Source organism: Vollenhovia emeryi, unplaced genomic scaffold (genome assembly GCF_000949405.1).
Source record: "Vollenhovia emeryi isolate VEMERY1.0 unplaced genomic scaffold, V.emery_V1.0 DF939259.1, whole genome shotgun sequence".
In the NCBI taxonomy this organism is placed as follows: Eukaryota; Metazoa; Arthropoda; class Insecta; order Hymenoptera; family Formicidae; genus Vollenhovia; species Vollenhovia emeryi.
The window spans coordinates 364,151-381,061 of record NW_011967107.1 but is presented as its reverse complement, the minus strand read 5'-3'; the positions used below and the strand labels follow the sequence as shown (position 1 = coordinate 381,061).

The following is a 16,911-nucleotide window of genomic DNA, read 5'->3' as shown; positions in this document are numbered from 1 at the left end:
GTACAACTACAGTGTACCTTTTACACTTTATACTACTTCCTCGGATAAGCTGTAAGTAGGATTAGCTTTAGGTATAGAAGCGAGTATCGGATGAGCCACAAGTAGGATCATCCCTAGGTGTAGAATGGGCATTAGAAATAAGAATTAGTAATCAATATGAGAAGAGTGAAAAAAGGAGCGAAATTAAGTATACTATAATGCGAAATGAAAACAATTCAAGATATTATTATAAGAATTGTGTTATGCAGTCAAAATATTTATATTTCAGCTTGTAAATTTAAACAATGTGGATTTAATATATTTGCATTTTAAATAATCCAATCTCTCTCTCTCTGCATAAATGAATGAAATATTTTTCATCCGCGCGCTATTTTATCGTGATAACGTTTTCGTACGTCGGTAATGCAGCTCGTGGCGATTGCGCTTCACTCGTCGTCCGCTGCTACGCCACTGTCGCCACGTGTCGGAGAACTCTAACCTCCGATAAAATTTCTTTACACGCCGAAATATTTTAAGGAGCGCACGTTTCATCGACAATACTCCCGAATAATGGCGAGCAGCGAAAAAGTGACACGTATGGAAGATATACTGAATGCGGCAACGGTACAAAATAAAGACAGGTCAAAGTCGTCGCCCGTCGCTGAGAAACGCGAGAGACAAGGTATCCCGCGAGGCAAACCGAAATCTGGTAGGATATGGAAGGGAGAAAAAACGAAGTGAGTTACAGTTTATGATAAATCGACGATAGCACAATTATTCATAATAATTATGATTAATATCGAATATAATTCTTCCATAACGTTACAGACCAGGCAGTGATTTAGATAAAGTAGTCCTATGTGCATTTGTCTTTTTTCTGTTTTTATTGCAGCTCTAATTTTTATGAGGAGAAATAAATTCTTAGCCAAACTTCGAAACTTTGTTTTAAAATTCGAGCATTGTGTCGAGAAAGATCTTTTTGTTTGACGAGCAACTACTTTAGCATTTAACTATCCGACGTAAAAGTGTACAGCCATAACATAAAATAAAATGAATATCTAATTATATTCCAGCGTTTTATATAAATAAATGAGTAAACAGGTACGACGAAGGTACAAGTCAATAATGCAAATGCTCGTTCGCAGATTTTCTTCTATTATTAAAACCCGTGGAATTCGGTTGTCGTTGGACAAGAAACAAAAACTGAGGGAGGATCTGAAACGTGTTAAGGAGATGTCAAGGGCAATCAAGGCACAGAAACAGGCGGACAAGGAGGCCAAGAAGCAGCGAAGAAGAGAAAATTTAAAGAGGGCAGAAGAGAACAGGAAGAAGAGTGAAATTGTCCAAGTTGTAAGTAAACGCTGATATTACTTATGTAATATATATATCTATATTTGTTGTATTTGTTGTATTGTAAAACTTGCATTGCATCGTCATTTTTTAGATAAGAAATACTACGAAGATAAAAAGAATGAAGAAGAAACAATTAAGGATGATTGAAAAGAGGGACACAACTAATATGTAACATTAAATAAAACTGCAGAAATAGAACACTTAATTAAGTACATAATATCATAATAATTGTTAATCAGTTTTAATGAAAAAAAAAAAGTCTTCGTTCAACACAGACTTCTGCATATCTTCTAAAGGAAAGTATTGATTCTATACGCATTTTTCTCCTTTTTCACGTGCAACTTGTACAGCAACGAAATCTTGAAGATCTATTTCCAGACCGTAATTGGTGGCAAATTTTATCTGCAATATAAGTAAACCATAAGTAAAATTGTTAAATTGTTTGCGACAGTTTATTACTGATCATTGAGACTTACGCTTCTTTTAATCCATTTTGGTAGATAGCCACATTTGGTAGATGACTGTTCATACCTATACATATAAATGATCGGCAATTAATATGGAATCTATTCCCAAATATTGTATATATATCGAAACTAATGTTGTCTATTCCCAAATACTGTATCTACCTGTCATCTACTAGCAGCACAGCACCCCAATCGCCTTTATGCCTGACACAACGGCCTATTGCCTGATTTAACGCCCTAAATGCATTTATAGTATACCATTCTGTACCAGATTGCAAACCTTTGGATATATTCAAATCGTTATACTTCATCTTCATGTTTACATCAGAATTTTTGAAGAGATACGGTATACCAACCTAATACATAAGGATGTATTATAAATAACTTATGCTATATACATACAGGGTGTCCTGAAATTCGCGAATCAAAATTCCATAGCAAGAATGTCGTCGAAAAAATAAATTAAAAAGTTATTTGCCATTTTTCGTTCCGAGCAGTAGTTTTTTTAGATAAAAAGGTTCAAAACAGGCCAATCAGTTTAGTGCACTAACACTATCGACGCGCGACTCACGGACAGGTTTCCGTTCAACCGTAATGTATGATTGGCCTGTTTTGAACCTTTTTATCTAAAAAATCTACTGCTCGGAACGAAAAATGGCAAATAACTTTTTAATTTATTTTTTCGACGACATTCTTGCTATGGTATTTTGAGTCGCGAATTTCAGGACACCCTGTATATGCATATGTAAATACATGTGCGCAAGCATATGTAGATAAAAAGTAAGAATGTTACTTACTGCTAATACGCAACGAGCCTCGTTATCGCTGAAATCTGTTCCTTCCGCCACCTTTCCTCTATAAACTGCAAACAAGATAGCTCCGCATGCCGTCCGAAACGATTTAGATGATGATTCCTCAATTACCCTGCGATATTCTGTCAAGTCCAGTTCCTTACTGCTTTCGACAAAAATTCTCTTCAAGTCGGCGAGTTTCCTCCATACTTCGGTGTTCTTCCATCTCTCGTGGATGGTGTTCATTGTCTTGTAAGACGGAAAGAAACACAGTACACCGTACGGTACAGCGTCACATACTCGAAGAATCAAATTACCGAGCTCGTCCTGCCAGGATAAAAATTGTTACCTAACTTCGCATACGTGTAACGTGTCATCTAGAATATAAATCGTTAGCAATCAGTTTCTGCTTACCTGAAACTCCCAAGAGTTCACTTTGTCAAATGTGGCCCTCAAAGATTTTCCACTTGGCCCGCGTGGTATGCATCTTACGTACACTTGATCCTCCGGTATAATATGATTAGGATTGACTATATGCGGGAATCGCGTGCCGAGTTCGCTTTGAAACGACGCAGTCGGCGTCAAAGTACCGGAAGCAACTATCACAGAGCGAACAAGACGGGCAATAGGCGCGAAAATTATGGCGGGATTCATACAGATCAGCTTCATGGTTCGTACTTTTTCCTTCGATGTGGCCGAGACAGCTTCGGTCATCTAATAAAAAAACAACCGCGTGATATTGGCACAATTATTAATTAATGCAACTGCTCAGACTTACAGCTTTCTTGGTAAGTTCAATCGTTTCTACGACGTATATTCTGTAGTCATTAGCAAAATTATCTGACGAAATCATTTGCATAGCGAAACAGAGGTATTCAAGAATTTTCTTAGTATCCCGCGAAATAGTGGGTATTATTTTTTCGCGACGAATCTCCTCCTTCATATTTTTTCCGAAATCCTGTATAGCTGTCCCACTGGCGGCGAGAAAATCGGGAAATCTAGAACACCCAACGTCATATACGTGCAGCAGCTCCCGGAATTCGCTACCAAGCCAACTCTTACTCATCATTCCGTTTTCGTAACTCTGAAACGTACATATTCTCTCTTATAATAAGTAAAACTACCGATTATAATTCTTCATAAATTGATAATGAATATCTTACGAAATAAAAATTGCATTAAATCATTGGGACACGTAAAATTAATGTAAAAGCAAAAATTAATACTTAATTAATTCACAAGCATGTATGCACACCTTCTCCTCGACCGCAATATTTTTAAGGAATTTCGCGATATCCGTGAGATATCTTTGTATAGTATCATAAGTGTGGGGATCACGGTTTTCGTACAATAAATGTAGATGTTGGCATTCTTTGGCGGCATGTGTCATCTCGTCATCTCTGAGATTCACGCTGGCAGCTTCCCGACACATATCCTCGACATTGTGAGCCTCGTCAAGTATCACGATATTGTCTCTCAGGCTGATTTGCATCTGTGCATTTTAATTTGCTCCATTATTAGATATTTAATACTGTAGAAAAGAATGTGCGGGTTGTCTTAAGATAAAAAGATTAGAACTGTTGAATGTTCCGTTAATAAAGTCTCTTCGCTGCAATTCTTCCGAGCATCTCTTGGCTTTGGACCGAGGGGTAAAACCGCTGACCAAAATCATGCGCACCAATGCCTACTAATGCCCGATGGGCATTACTTAATCTTATTATCTTATTTTATCTTTATAATAACGGGAAGAAAAATAATTTTACGACTTTAAACTGGCTAAGGCTCGGTTTCACGTCGCTTAACTTTAATCTTAGTTTAATTCATGTTTGTCTCTTTCTACAGTAACAGTTGGAAAGAGACGAAGAACGAATTAAGCCAAGCTTAAAGTTAAACAACGTTGGTGAAACCGGACCTACAGGTAAGTGGTTTAATCTAATAATCCAACGTGTCGACCATCGGATTATGGTCCTTTTCAAGGAAATATATGAATTAGCTAATACTGAAATGTAAAAAGACGTCATCCGTCTCTGGATATCGGTCGGAGAAAAATTTTCTCGAAGGCACGTCCATCTGACACAACCGCCACAGTAGGATTTATCTTTATAATGCCCCAGCAAGGCCTAACTGCCCCCAAAAGAAATGCCGAGTAATGCCCAGTTATGCCGCAGATCCGTACAACACAATGTCCTCAGCGGTTCACCTCTCGCTTTGGACACTTCATTAGCAAATTAGTTGTACTTACGCTCTCGCGAATATCTGGATCCAGGACGTAGTTGTAAGGACAAAAGATGATGTCCGCCTCGGCCATCAAGGACCTCGCGCCGAAATAAGGGCAGGCCCCGACGTGATTGCCCACTGAGACCAAGTCCTCGATATCCCACGGCGTGTTCATAGTGTTAAATATCGTCGCCTTTCTCTTACTATGCTCATTATAATACGGGCACTTCTTACCCTACGCGCGGAAATAATGTCGTTACGCAATTATTCAACTTTTGACCCCCGCGAGTACGATATAACGCTTATAGAAACCTTCAGCGGGTCGAGCAGTTCGTTACACAGCTCGTTCTTGTTCCGATCGGTTTCCTGAATGCACGTGTGCCTTCGGCTGCTCAGTATAGTCATCCTGAAAAGAAGCCCACTCAGTTATGTATTCATTTAATAAAGCGGATATCTCGCGGGTACATTTTACCTCTTATGCCTGTACGCGGTCTTCTTCAATTCTCTGACCACCTGCTCGATTTGCTTGTGCGTTCGCGTCCCGTAAAATATCTTTGGCACCTTCCGCGGTCTGCAAACGAGCAATTCAATTTCACTACTCGTCCCCCCCCCCCCGTTTAGATAAAACGTTTGAAACGCTATACTTAATAACGCACTTACCTGTCTTCGTGCAAAATTTTATTGTACATTTCTTCGTCGAAGTACTGCGACGAGTTTAAGAAGAAATTGTCGTTAAAAGAATCATCCTCGTCGCATTTCTCTATTAAACAGGCAATGCGTAAATATTAATTTACCACATTTACGAAGGTTCTTCGTGGCGGAAATAAAGGCCGATATTTTTAAAAGAATGATTTTTTCCCGCGTGTATCTCGAAGAGGGAGGTAAATTTTATTATCGAATATCGTATCGGAGAGGCACGGAGATGTATTCCCAGCAGTTGAGGAAGCTATCGAGGCGAAGGGACGAGCGCAAAGGATGTCAAAACATTACGAAACGCTGGCACGTGAAAGGGCACGAATCCATTGAACGGGGGATCAATAGGAAGGTTTAATCCTCTCGTAGTCGCTGCGCAAGAGTCCCGGACAACAAGCCGACTACTCGAAGGAGGCATTGAAAAGGAAGCCAATGGAATCGCTTTTAATCCTTTCGTACAATTTACGGAGCCGTAAAGATAGAAATGACTCTCAATGACATCAGGAGACGCCCGGCGAAACGGCGGTTTACTCGTAATCGGATTTAGAACGGATGAATCTACGGCAAATAAGATTCCGGCATCCCGCGAAACTAGTTTCAACTTTCGTCCAAGTTATCTAAAGAGAGCGAGAGAAAGAGAGAGATATATATACACACACCCCGCCTTTCCGCGCTTCTATTAAAAGCAACGGCTAAGATGCGCATTATTAAAGGGGTGGGAGGAGGGAATTAAGCGCTCGTGAAGAGTCAGATTCGATGAAAGAAACGTACGTTTTCCCTTCGGCACATTTCCCCCTCGTACGACAATACGAGGGCAACGGGGAGACCTCGTGTTATTTATCCGAGATAATATTACGTCGCTTCGCCATGTGCAACATGCATGTACCCGACATTGCGCCATCGCGCCAAACTACCCCCTAATTCCTCCTCGCGTTCCGTTCGCCTAGACGCTCCTCTGACGTCGCGTGTCTCTCTCTCTCTCTCCCTCTCCTTTTTTTTCTTTTTTTTTCTTTCTCCGCGCGCGCCCATGTGTGCACTTCGCCCCGACGACGGCGGTTTCCGTCGGCGAGAGAGCGAGCACGGAACGGGTGGGTACGGTAGCACGGGCGAAGCGACGGGATGGAAGGGGAGGGGGGCGGCTGATTGGCGACGGGGTGAGAAGAGAGGCTAAGACAGGAAAAGCGAGACGGGGCCAATCAGAGCGCGGACTTCGAGGGTGTCGTTGCCAGGCAACGAAACACACCCCAACACCCAAGGGGAGAAAACCCCCCCGGGGGATACATCATCCAGCGATACAGTCGGCGCTGAAAGTTATCGCACCCTTGAGAGATGGAGCGAGGCGCCCTTTTAACCTTGCCCGCGAGCCCGCGGGATTTCAACGCGGTTCGCCCGACGACTCGCTCGGATCCTCCGCTCCAGGCCGAAAATTCATTTTCGCGACTCGCGAAGGTACGTTAAGTTAAAAACTTCTCTTCAATTGTGGCCTCTTCGTCGTGGATCGCGTCTGAATGCGCGCAAGGCGCGAAAATCGCATTCGGCGTCGTTGAACGACGGAGAACCGCGCGATCGCGTTTTACCGGATGCAAATCTCACGGCCGAAAGTTCGCCGTTTCGCATAAAAATTGCCCGCGCGTACCCTTCGAATAAATAAAAAAAAAAAGAAATCTACCAAGTCGGCCCAATCTAATCGCGCAGCTTCGATCCATTCTACGTCCATTCAGGATTACAACATCCAGCATGAATGAACTCGTTTCACGTCGATCACTCGCGCTTGCTGTTGCATTCCCTCCTCCCCCGCGCAGCCTCCCCTCCCGGGCCCTCCCGCCGCGCTCTCGTTCCATCTCTTTCTCCTCTTTCTCCCGTTTTCACTATACGCTGAATAAACAGTTGATTCGAGTACATAAAGGCTGCGATTCTTCCTCCTTTTTTCTATATATATATAATATATAAGTTATATATATATACATATATATTATATATACATCACACACGCGCGCTTGGCGCGCGCTTCCGGTCCTATCGCCGCGCACAAACTCGACGCGGATGCGAGCCCGACGCTTCCACCGGCATTAATTAATCAAATCGTTGCCACTCTACGATCGCCCGCGCTCGTTCCCGTATTTTAAAACCGCGGCCGGCAAAGCGCGGCGACGTGGCCTCCCGTGAATGGGCGGCGTTTGCGGGATCGCATTCCGATGCGTCTTCCACGGATCGTTGTCCCCCGAGATGACAGGCCGTCCTCTGTCTTGCCGCGACGCAGCTGGGCATAGTGAACACGGTCCAGCCGTGTCCGGCCGAGCTCGTTCCAACGCTCGTCGCCACGTCTCTCGGTAGCCGAGAGTCCTTAAGCCACTTGAACGCCACTGAAACGCCGATACTTTGCTCCCGATATTATCGAGTATTTGTCTTTCACGCGGAAAATGCAGGACGCTAAAAAAATTCTACTCCGTAGGCGACGGTTGCAAATCAGCGAACTTTATAACTGGAACTTACTGTCGTATTAAGAATAATGGTCGGAGTGAGACGGACAACTGGTACCAATTCTGTCTCTTTCGTAGTAACGTGTTTGGTCAACGCTTTTCTATCTCACCTTGCACAAGTGAGATAGGAGTCGCGAGTTAGAAAACCATTGACCAATCAGAATTACTGGAAAGCGACAGAAATGATACCATCTGCCCGCCTCACTCTGGCCCCCCATTTTCTCCCGTTTGACTAACAATAAGCATCCCAGTATTTTTCGTCTTTCCGAGCGACTTTGTTTTTTACCGAACGGTTTTTATAACTTAATTTTACATTTACATTTAATAATAATTAACGTTGTGATGTAATTAATATCTTTTTCATATGTCATTCAAAAGGATCACATTAGTTGGTCGAAACGTTTGACCATTATGAACGTTAATATAGCATACATTATTTTGTATTCCGTGTCTAACATCCCGCGCCGGCTCTTACCGCATTCCTTTTTTATTTTTTTTATTTTATTGCAGTATAGCATAAAGTTTACTGTTCATTTCTGAATATACTCCGTGTAATGATCTTCTCATTGATTTTCTAACAATAGGACAGATAAGTTTCGGTGCAATGAAATGCACTTGTACCGCGGTACAAATAAAAATTCACGGACGCTCAAAAAAATGATCTTCCAACTGCGACACCAATTTTCTACGTACGTCATATAGAGAGAAATCTATAAATGAACAGGTAATACTGCGAAATCGCATATGTTTCGTATTTAATCAATTTAAATAACAGAAACAGAATTTCTATCCGAACTGTTAGCGAATGTTAGGAAGAAAATCTTTCTGCGACGCCCATCCATCCTAACGTTTGATTATGATACACAAACCAGTTATATTCCTTACAGAGATTGTTCTAGCACCGAAATTCATTTTTATCCAATGTGAATGATTAACATTTAGTCATGAAACCTAAACTTTCCAGAAGGTATCGCTGGAATGTTGCCGCTATAAATTTTGTAGGCTGCTAACAGATACGCAAAATAGTGACACATTTTTGTTGCGACACCTATGAATTTACCTGCGTTAGTAATAGCGAATTCGTGTTGCTTGCACTAGTGCGCACTGAGTGCACACTAAGACTTTGTTCACAGTCAATTCTTATATTTAAGAATTGTCTTGAATATTTCTGGAAATATTTCGTAGCCAATAAAATGATCCGTACAGCATCCATCCGGATCATTTTTTTTTAGCTAAATACTTTTTGAACATATATTTACGACAAAGTCAAATATAAGAATTGACTATAAACGGGCCTTAGTGTGCACTCAGTGCGCACTGGTGCAAGCAATCGAATTCGTTATAAGATTTTTTTTTTGAGTGGACGATACATTCACAGCGAACGCGGCTCTAGACACAACTGAACGTGTCCCCGTTCCTAAGACAATGAAAAAAGTCGGGATGCAAAACACAAAGCACCGGGATATCAAATCATGTCGAGGGTTGAGGGCTCTTTTAATTGAGACGTACGATTAATTGGTGCGTTTATCATCGATTATTGTGGTTTAAGAGTTTCTCGCGACAGATGAGGGAGTGGGTTGAATGTCAAGTGCCAATTAGCTCGCGGTTACGGCTTGATTTTAGGAAATCGTTGCTAATTGGTCGGGATTGTGGTGCTTCGCGAAACTTTGTGGCCAAACGAGACAAAAGCCGCGCGAAGTCCCTTCCTAATATCCGCCAACTCCGCGGGGCCGGAGGGCGGGCAACTTTGTGCCTTCGAGAATGTTTGATAAAGGGTTCCCCCCCGACAAAAGGAAGATCGCGCGGAGTTTCCTCCCCTCCCGGAGATCGGCTCTTCGATATAATTAGCGGAATTAACGCCGCTAACCAATTCTCCAAATACCTGCCAGACATTTTTTACAGGGCAGGCCATTAAATTCGCGTAACACCGAAACCGCACCGCGCATTTTGAGCAAAGCCCGAGCGTTCTTTTTAATCGATATAGGGAAGTGTTGTTAACCATTAATTATATCGACTATCAATATCGGACGCCGAATTCTTTTCGGTATTAATGTTGCACGGAAGAATTGCGGGCGCGGCTCTAAATACAAAGAACAGTGCAGAGCTAAGATTTTTAAACATAAATTCTGAAAAAGTTTTACAAGTTAAACAAAGGAGTGCACGATAATCTCTTAAAATATCAAATAATATGCGTACGAATGTGATTGCATTTTGTATCCTTATTATGCGAAACGTAAAGGCGCAATTTTACAAGTTGGCAAAAATAAAAATTAGTGATTATAATTTTCTTCGTTTAAACATATTAAATTTGTCCAAAAATTTATTAATGACAAACGAAAAACGAGAGTGATCGTAAGAGATTGCATCGCGTCGACATATACGATTGAGAAATACTAAAATAAAAGTTTGAAAAGCGACAGGAAGAAAAAAAACGGCAGGGACGCGAGATTCATTTGGTTGGAAAATGTGATTTGGTTCGTGCATGATAAACACACTAGAAAGATACTAGGAAAACAAAAATTCGAAGATACTCAAGAAGAACAAGATATCGACGGGAATGAAGTATGATAGGAGAAAACAAAGGAGGGACAGGAGAAATTGGAAAAAAAACAAAGATTGGCATTTAGCTATCCGCCAACAAAGAGGATGAAGAAACGATGGAGGAGGAGCGAGAAAAAGGAGACAAAGGAGCACGGAGGAGAAAAAGAAGAGGGCCGTCAAAGAGAGGCGCAGGATATCGAAAGACTCCTCTCTCTTTGGCGACGAGGACGGCAGCGTGAACGCGAGGACGCGCGCGACGAGGAAGGGTGGCGGAAGAGGGTAGCGAAGTGCCGAGGGATAGGGAATCGGCGTTTGGTTGAGGGGGTTGGGCGAGGGTTCGGTCGCCATGGCGACAAGCAGCCCCCGGGACCCTCGCAGCTCGTTGCCGGGGTTGGTCGAAAAGGGTGGCCCAGGGCGTCCGCCGGGCAGGTTAGGCTGGGCACGGCAGCCCGAATGTCACTCGGTACAAGGGAACACAAGGATGTCCTTCGGATGCGATGGGGAGCAGAGCGAATGCGACGAAGAGGGTGGGCGGCGGCGGCGGTGGGAGGAAGAGGAAAACGAGGAGGTGGAGGTGACGGCGGCGGGGAGACCGCGGCGGCCCAAGATGGCCGACGACGCGACACCCACCATGTCAATAACACCCTTCTTCAGCGCAAACCGACCCCTTCCCGACCCGCTCCCACTTCCGGCTACCCCCCGCCCGCTTCCCGCGCCGTCCTCCGTCGCCCACCCCCATAGTCGACTTTCCTAACCATCGACGCTCAGCGTCGAGGACGAAATATCTTGCCACCGTTTCCCCGGCTTCTTGCCTCCGTCGGTAATTAACGCGACCTTCCTGCCGCCGGAAAAGTGCAAAGGGACGCTCGGGGCGGATGGCCTGGCCACGATGCGCGCGCGGGGGTGGACGGCGCACGGGGAAAGGGGTGGCGGGCGATGTCGGGGACCATTGCGAGCGAGGGCGTAATTCCGTTAAGTGTCTTCGTAAACTTCGTTAGCTGCATTTCCCGACATTACCCACCCTACCGCGCTGCCGCGCTGCCGCGCAACCCCCGACACGTCCCCCGCGGGGTGGAATATAAGGTCGCGAACGACAACGGCGATGACGGAGGTGGTGGTGGCGGCTGCGGCCACCGCATGGTCGGTAACGTTACCGCCGACAGGTCGCGACGATGATTTTTCCGAGTTGCGTAACGAACGCGAAAATATATTCCGTCGCGCGTTTCGACGTTATTCAAGCTCGACATTGACGATGCTCGTCGCAACTGCCTCGAATGTCTCAACGCTGGCAAAATACGCCTCCTGCCTTTGGATAAAATCATCTGCCCGACTTTCCTCGCAACGCGACTCATATTTTTTTCCACCCTCTCGAGATCGCTAGTCACGTAACCAGTCGCGAGAAGAAATTCGCGCGACAATATTCGCGCTTATCAAAAGAGTCAACTGATGCCGTTGTTGAATTATATATCAGCCCGGTGCACCTGATCACGTTGAGATGTGCGGGCACGCCGATATTATTTCGAGAGCTCATGAATAATGGACGGGGCGCGTATTAGTGTTGCAAATGTAACATTAGTTACATTCGAATCGAAGATAATGATAATCATTAACCGTAATTTACAAATAATATATGAGTTGATTATGCCAGAATGCGCAGTAATTTTCATCGGAGCAAATCCGCGTGCGGTCTCGCAAACGCTAACGAACCAAAAGCTATAGTCTGGATGACGCACCGCTAAATTCACTTTTACAATCTGTTATGCTGCCAGCATTCGTCAACTGCCACTAATTAAAACGAATAATCGGCTGCCTTATTCTTCATTTCCTCATCATTGCACTTTATTCACTCGTGCCATTCGTTAAACGGACAGAGAGTTTCTGCTCCAAGTGAATGATAAATAATTAGAAAAATATGCATGTTCCCTGCGAGGCGGAGTTAATTTTTATCGGATTAAAAATCAGATTGGAGATCAGCTTGGAATTTCGCAAAACATTAATGTTAGTGACAGCGTTTCTTCAGAAGCATGGAATCCCTCGGCAGCAAAACGTATCGATTGCACGAATACATTCGTCACGTCGTTGCACGTAAAATTCTTGGGAGTATCCCTCTGGTTCGTGATAAAGAAGCGCGCCGCGGGCAGATGCTGGCGGATCGGTATTAAATATAATAACCGCGGCGGGTCTTCGCGCTTGAACTGCTCGAATTATGTTACATCATATTCGCTTTGTGCTTTTCGAGTATCGCCAACTACAATAGGAGCAGACACCTGGAACGCTCGCGCAACGTTACGTTTCGTTTCGTGTCCGTGGATACAATGTACTCGCTGTGCCACGTAAAACTGACGGAAATCTCCCTCCTTCGAGCCAACTCGGCAACATTTTCGTTAACGAACGCGTTATCCTGTCCGACCGATGTTTTAGACGCGTGAATCCCGAGCGAGCGAGACATTTTCGCTCGATCGGCGCGTCGTATTGACGAGGAATAATAGAAGAAAAATAATCTCTTCTCCGTTACTCACCTGTACTGCTTCCATCGCCCTTTTCTCGACATATTTCCTCTGAAACAGAAAAATATTAATTATTATCAAGAAACGATAGGTACTCAAAAATTATTCTTCTTTAGTGAGATTAATTATTTCGTACGGTCAAAAATTACCGAGACAAACGCCTGAATATTAGGTGCGAGCCAGAACTATATAAATACGTTACGCTTTTCACAACTGTATAACAAACTACCAATTTTATCCTCCTCCGATAAATGACTTATTTGGACTTTTTGATGCTGCGATGGCAATGCGAAGAAAAAAATTATCTTCTGACCTACATTTTATCATCAGTTATGACTGACACGACGCGAGATTCAGAATGTAAAACGCCGCGGAAAGGGCGAAATGAAAATTACTATGCGCGAACCAGCGCGCGGCCGATGCGATGCGGGGGGGAAAGGGAGAAATAACAACGCAGAAAAAAATCCCGAGGGCAACACGAGCCGCGTTGAAAAGATCCTCGCTAATAGGCATTATATTTTTCGTTCTGTGCATTACGAGTCGGATTATACGGGCCTGTCAGCGGCCTAATAACTGGTCCAAGGCCCGCCCCGCATCTGATACGGGAAAAGGACCCTTTCCTATACATTGTGCGCACTAAACGCTAATCGCAACGCGCGCGAGCGTGATCGCGATATAATGGCATCGAGGTAGGCGATATCCGTGCGGCAGCTTCAAAGGGTGCCGACTTAAAAAAAAAAGAAGAAGAAGGAAAGAAGAAAAATACGTTCCACAAGACGTCAATACGCGATTTCACCTACGCCGAGTCCCTCCTCCCGACGTGTTTGTTAAACAAAGATGATCCCGTAATCCGTCTAAAAATAAAACTATTGATATTCCTTCAACTTTAAAAAATCTCATATCTAGGAACAAAAGGGAACGAAGCTGGAAACGGATAACAGCGCCCGTTGTGTTACCGCGTAGCGCGCTCTTTCTATAGCTCCGGGAGAGAATAGACACGCCAGAAACGATGTAACCCGCTCTCGCTGTGCCGTTATTAAAATAGCGCCTTCGTATTTGCAATCGCCACGAGGCCATCGGCCATTTTCTGTCGCCGCATGGCCGATCCCTTGCCCCAGTGTGGTCGGCTGCTGCAATTTCCTCCCTTGCTCGCCCCGAACGCGCTCTGCCTCCAAAGGGGTTGCTCAGGCTGACGCTCCTCCACCAAGGGGTCGCCGCACAGAGGGTTCATCTCTCATGCGAGGTGGGTTGATAGCACGGAATTTCACCCCCTCCCCCCCCCCCCTCCTCCTCCGTGGGGTCGACCGCGGAGAGATATCCCGGGATATTATCCCTGGGGAAGCCGTGTAATGAAACCGTTCCAGCACCCCCGTGGCATTATTCCCTCACCGATATAGCTTACCACCCTCCGCAAGGATATAGGTGCATGATATGGGGCACAGCTGCACGTCGGTGCCGATACGCCCTCTCCTTTTTCACGTGTGTCGTCCCTTGGCGGAGGATAAACATACAGCGGAGCCCGGCGTCAGCAGCGACGGGCATCATTAAGAAATCCCCAAGCTCCATTACACGAGCCCTTCACCCTTTTCAGGACCGGCCGGTCCGCCATTTTCTACCAATTTCTCGCGAGGGGTGCATAAAATGAATACGCGATGGAACATCGCGCGTTTACGGAGGGCTTTCTGACGTTTCAAGCGTATTATTGCGCGTGTAAAAATAGAAGCTTTCCCTCTTTCTTTTTTTAGATACGATATAATTGTACGATGTAATTGCGTATGTGACCCTTCGAGCGGGAGAGAGAGAGAGAGAGAGGAGTAACGATAGGGGAATTTTTTAAATACACTTACAACGCGGCGAGATACGGTTTTATAGTTGTTAGAACATAACGGAAAATCATTGTTTCGACCCGTTTATATTTAACGAGGCTGGACCGGCGGAGAGGGAGAACAGAGCATATACTACGGGCATCGTTATTAGTGAATCCACGTAATTGCTTTATCCCCTCATGTATCGTACCAGCATTTTTCGATTCTTCTCGCATATTCACAGGGACCAGATAACGAGATATCGCGTGTCGAAAGATGGTGGTTTTTAAAAGCGACAGCGCAAAAGTTATGTCGTGCACGCGACGGGGAAAACAATCATTTGCAATCGCATCTTTTCCTTCGAATCCAAATATAATATCCCGTTAAAAACAATAAGAAAAAAATTTCATGTACATTTCAGATATTTTTTGCACGTTGGCTAACGATATGAATAAAGGATATTTAGACGTAACATGATAACGGCTCACCACGCGTACGAAAAAGGGAATTTCGTACACGAATGCTTTTCTCTTTGAGCGCGCAGAGCATAGATACCGTAACGTCATATCTTTTTGTGCCTTTTATACGTTAACATACGTTATATGAAAAACTTCTCATTTATGTGCAATTTTTCTGCGATTCACTCGAGTCGCATCTTGCGTTTCGTCTGCGCTCCATTTTCTTTCATCTATTCCGCTCGTATCATTTCCCTCCGCGGCCGTGCCGTCGCTAATAAACGCGCTTTATTAATCAATAATTAATAATCTACCTATAATTATGGCATGACGAATCCGCAATGCTGACGTTATCTTCAAAAAAAATCTCGACACGTCATCAAAGCTTTCTCCCTGAAAGCGTTATCAAACTCTTTTGCCTCTAATTCCGAGCGCTAACTCGTTTTTTTAAATCTTTGATTAAATTTTTCAGAATGCAGAAATATTAAAATTGGCCCATTCAAACTGTTTTTTCCGTGAAAATTGTAGCGACAAATAACCGTACGGTCGTTTTTCGTCATTCATCATTTTCTTCCTGGGGATTGCGTTTTGCCTTGAAATCGAAATACGACGATTTCCGTGGAATGGAAGGGGGAGGAGTTTCAATACGTTCCATTGCATATTGGCGTACCTTATAGTTGTCTATTGTATAGCACAGTAATCTTGTAATCTCAATCCCGGATCTGACCGCGGAAGCTATCCACGGGAGCGTCGGCACGTTTCTTCAGATCGTTGACTTCGTCCATTCAACGAAGCCTACGTCCTGTAGCGACAGCTCCGGCGCGCGTACCCGGCAGCGGGGCCCCGTTTCTCGAGGGCCCCACGAGAGCGCAGTTTCCGATTCGCCGTACAATAATATGACGGAAATGTCAGTCAATTAATAAGCATAACGAACCTGACTAATTTCCGCCTTTGTTCCGCTGCGCGGCCCTGGATGGATGAATGAGTGGCCATTATGCGCGTGCATGTGCGGCCTTTATGATTGGTCAGATCCGTATCACGACAGCCGGTTCCGCTTTTGCCGGGCCGAGCCGCGCGCGGCCGACGCGGCGAAACCTCGTGAACCTTTTTAACCGCGTGCACGTGCCGACGGGATATCGTTTTCGTTCTTGGTCCTGCATCGCCCTCCCCACCCCCTTCTCTGCCGTCATCTCGCTTCTTTTTTCTTACGCCTGCATCTTTCGCCGTGCCGCGGTCCTGCGACCGGCGCGATGGCGGAATGGGAGAATGAACAAGAAGCTGGACGGCAGTGTGCGGCAATCGTTGCATTACTAGATACTTTACATGCACACGTATTGTACATGTATGTATGACTAATTTAATAGGCATTTAATAATTAAACAGACTGTGAAATGATTTCATTTTGGTAGACATTTAATAATTAAACAGATAAAAAATTGTCTATTTAATTATTTACGAGCATCAATTCACCTGATAACACAAGCCAAAAAATTTAATTTTTTCTAATGTGACAGATACATCCCGACCCCGAGACAATGTCCTTAAACAAGTCCAAGCAAAACCACCGATCGACCGAATTTAATAGACATTTAATCATTAAACAGATAAAAAATGGTCTAATTA

General features: G+C 44.3%; 2 protein-coding genes across 3 annotated transcripts in view; one reads left to right on the top strand and one right to left on the bottom strand.

The window, feature by feature from the left end:
* Positions 1-441: 441 nt before the first annotated feature.
* LOC105559712 (coiled-coil domain-containing protein 86) lies at positions 442-1,535 on the top strand. Its single transcript, XM_012008219.1, has 3 exons — positions 442-716; positions 1,125-1,329; positions 1,424-1,535. Exons 1-3 carry the CDS (start codon positions 550-552, stop codon positions 1,502-1,504), a joined length of 453 nt encoding a protein of 150 aa, XP_011863609.1. The 5' UTR covers positions 442-549; the 3' UTR covers positions 1,505-1,535.
* Positions 1,536-1,618: 83 nt separating this feature from the next.
* The window catches only part of LOC105559713 (Fanconi anemia group J protein homolog), a 53,391-nt gene continuing 38,098 nt past the window's right edge, over positions 1,619-16,911 (bottom strand). The window contains exons 4-15 of one of the 2 annotated variants that reach the window (XM_012008220.1): positions 13,041-13,079; positions 5,468-5,567; positions 5,280-5,378; positions 5,120-5,213; positions 4,833-5,042; positions 3,846-4,082; positions 3,369-3,674; positions 3,005-3,304; positions 2,597-2,917; positions 1,962-2,155; positions 1,809-1,863; positions 1,619-1,734 (exon numbers count right to left, since the gene is read on the bottom strand). In XM_012008220.1, coding sequence (XP_011863610.1) covers positions 1,642-1,734; positions 1,809-1,863; positions 1,962-2,155; positions 2,597-2,917; positions 3,005-3,304; positions 3,369-3,674; positions 3,846-4,082; positions 4,833-5,042; positions 5,120-5,213; positions 5,280-5,378; positions 5,468-5,567; positions 13,041-13,079 — 2,048 coding nt within the window. In that variant the 3' untranslated portion in view covers positions 1,619-1,641. Of the gene's footprint in view, positions 1,735-1,808; positions 1,864-1,961; positions 2,203-2,533; positions 2,918-3,004; positions 3,305-3,368; positions 3,675-3,845; positions 4,083-4,832; positions 5,043-5,119; positions 5,214-5,279; positions 5,379-5,467; positions 5,568-13,040; positions 13,080-16,911 lie in introns of those variants that run through there. The other variant, XM_012008221.1, reaches the window with a different exon arrangement.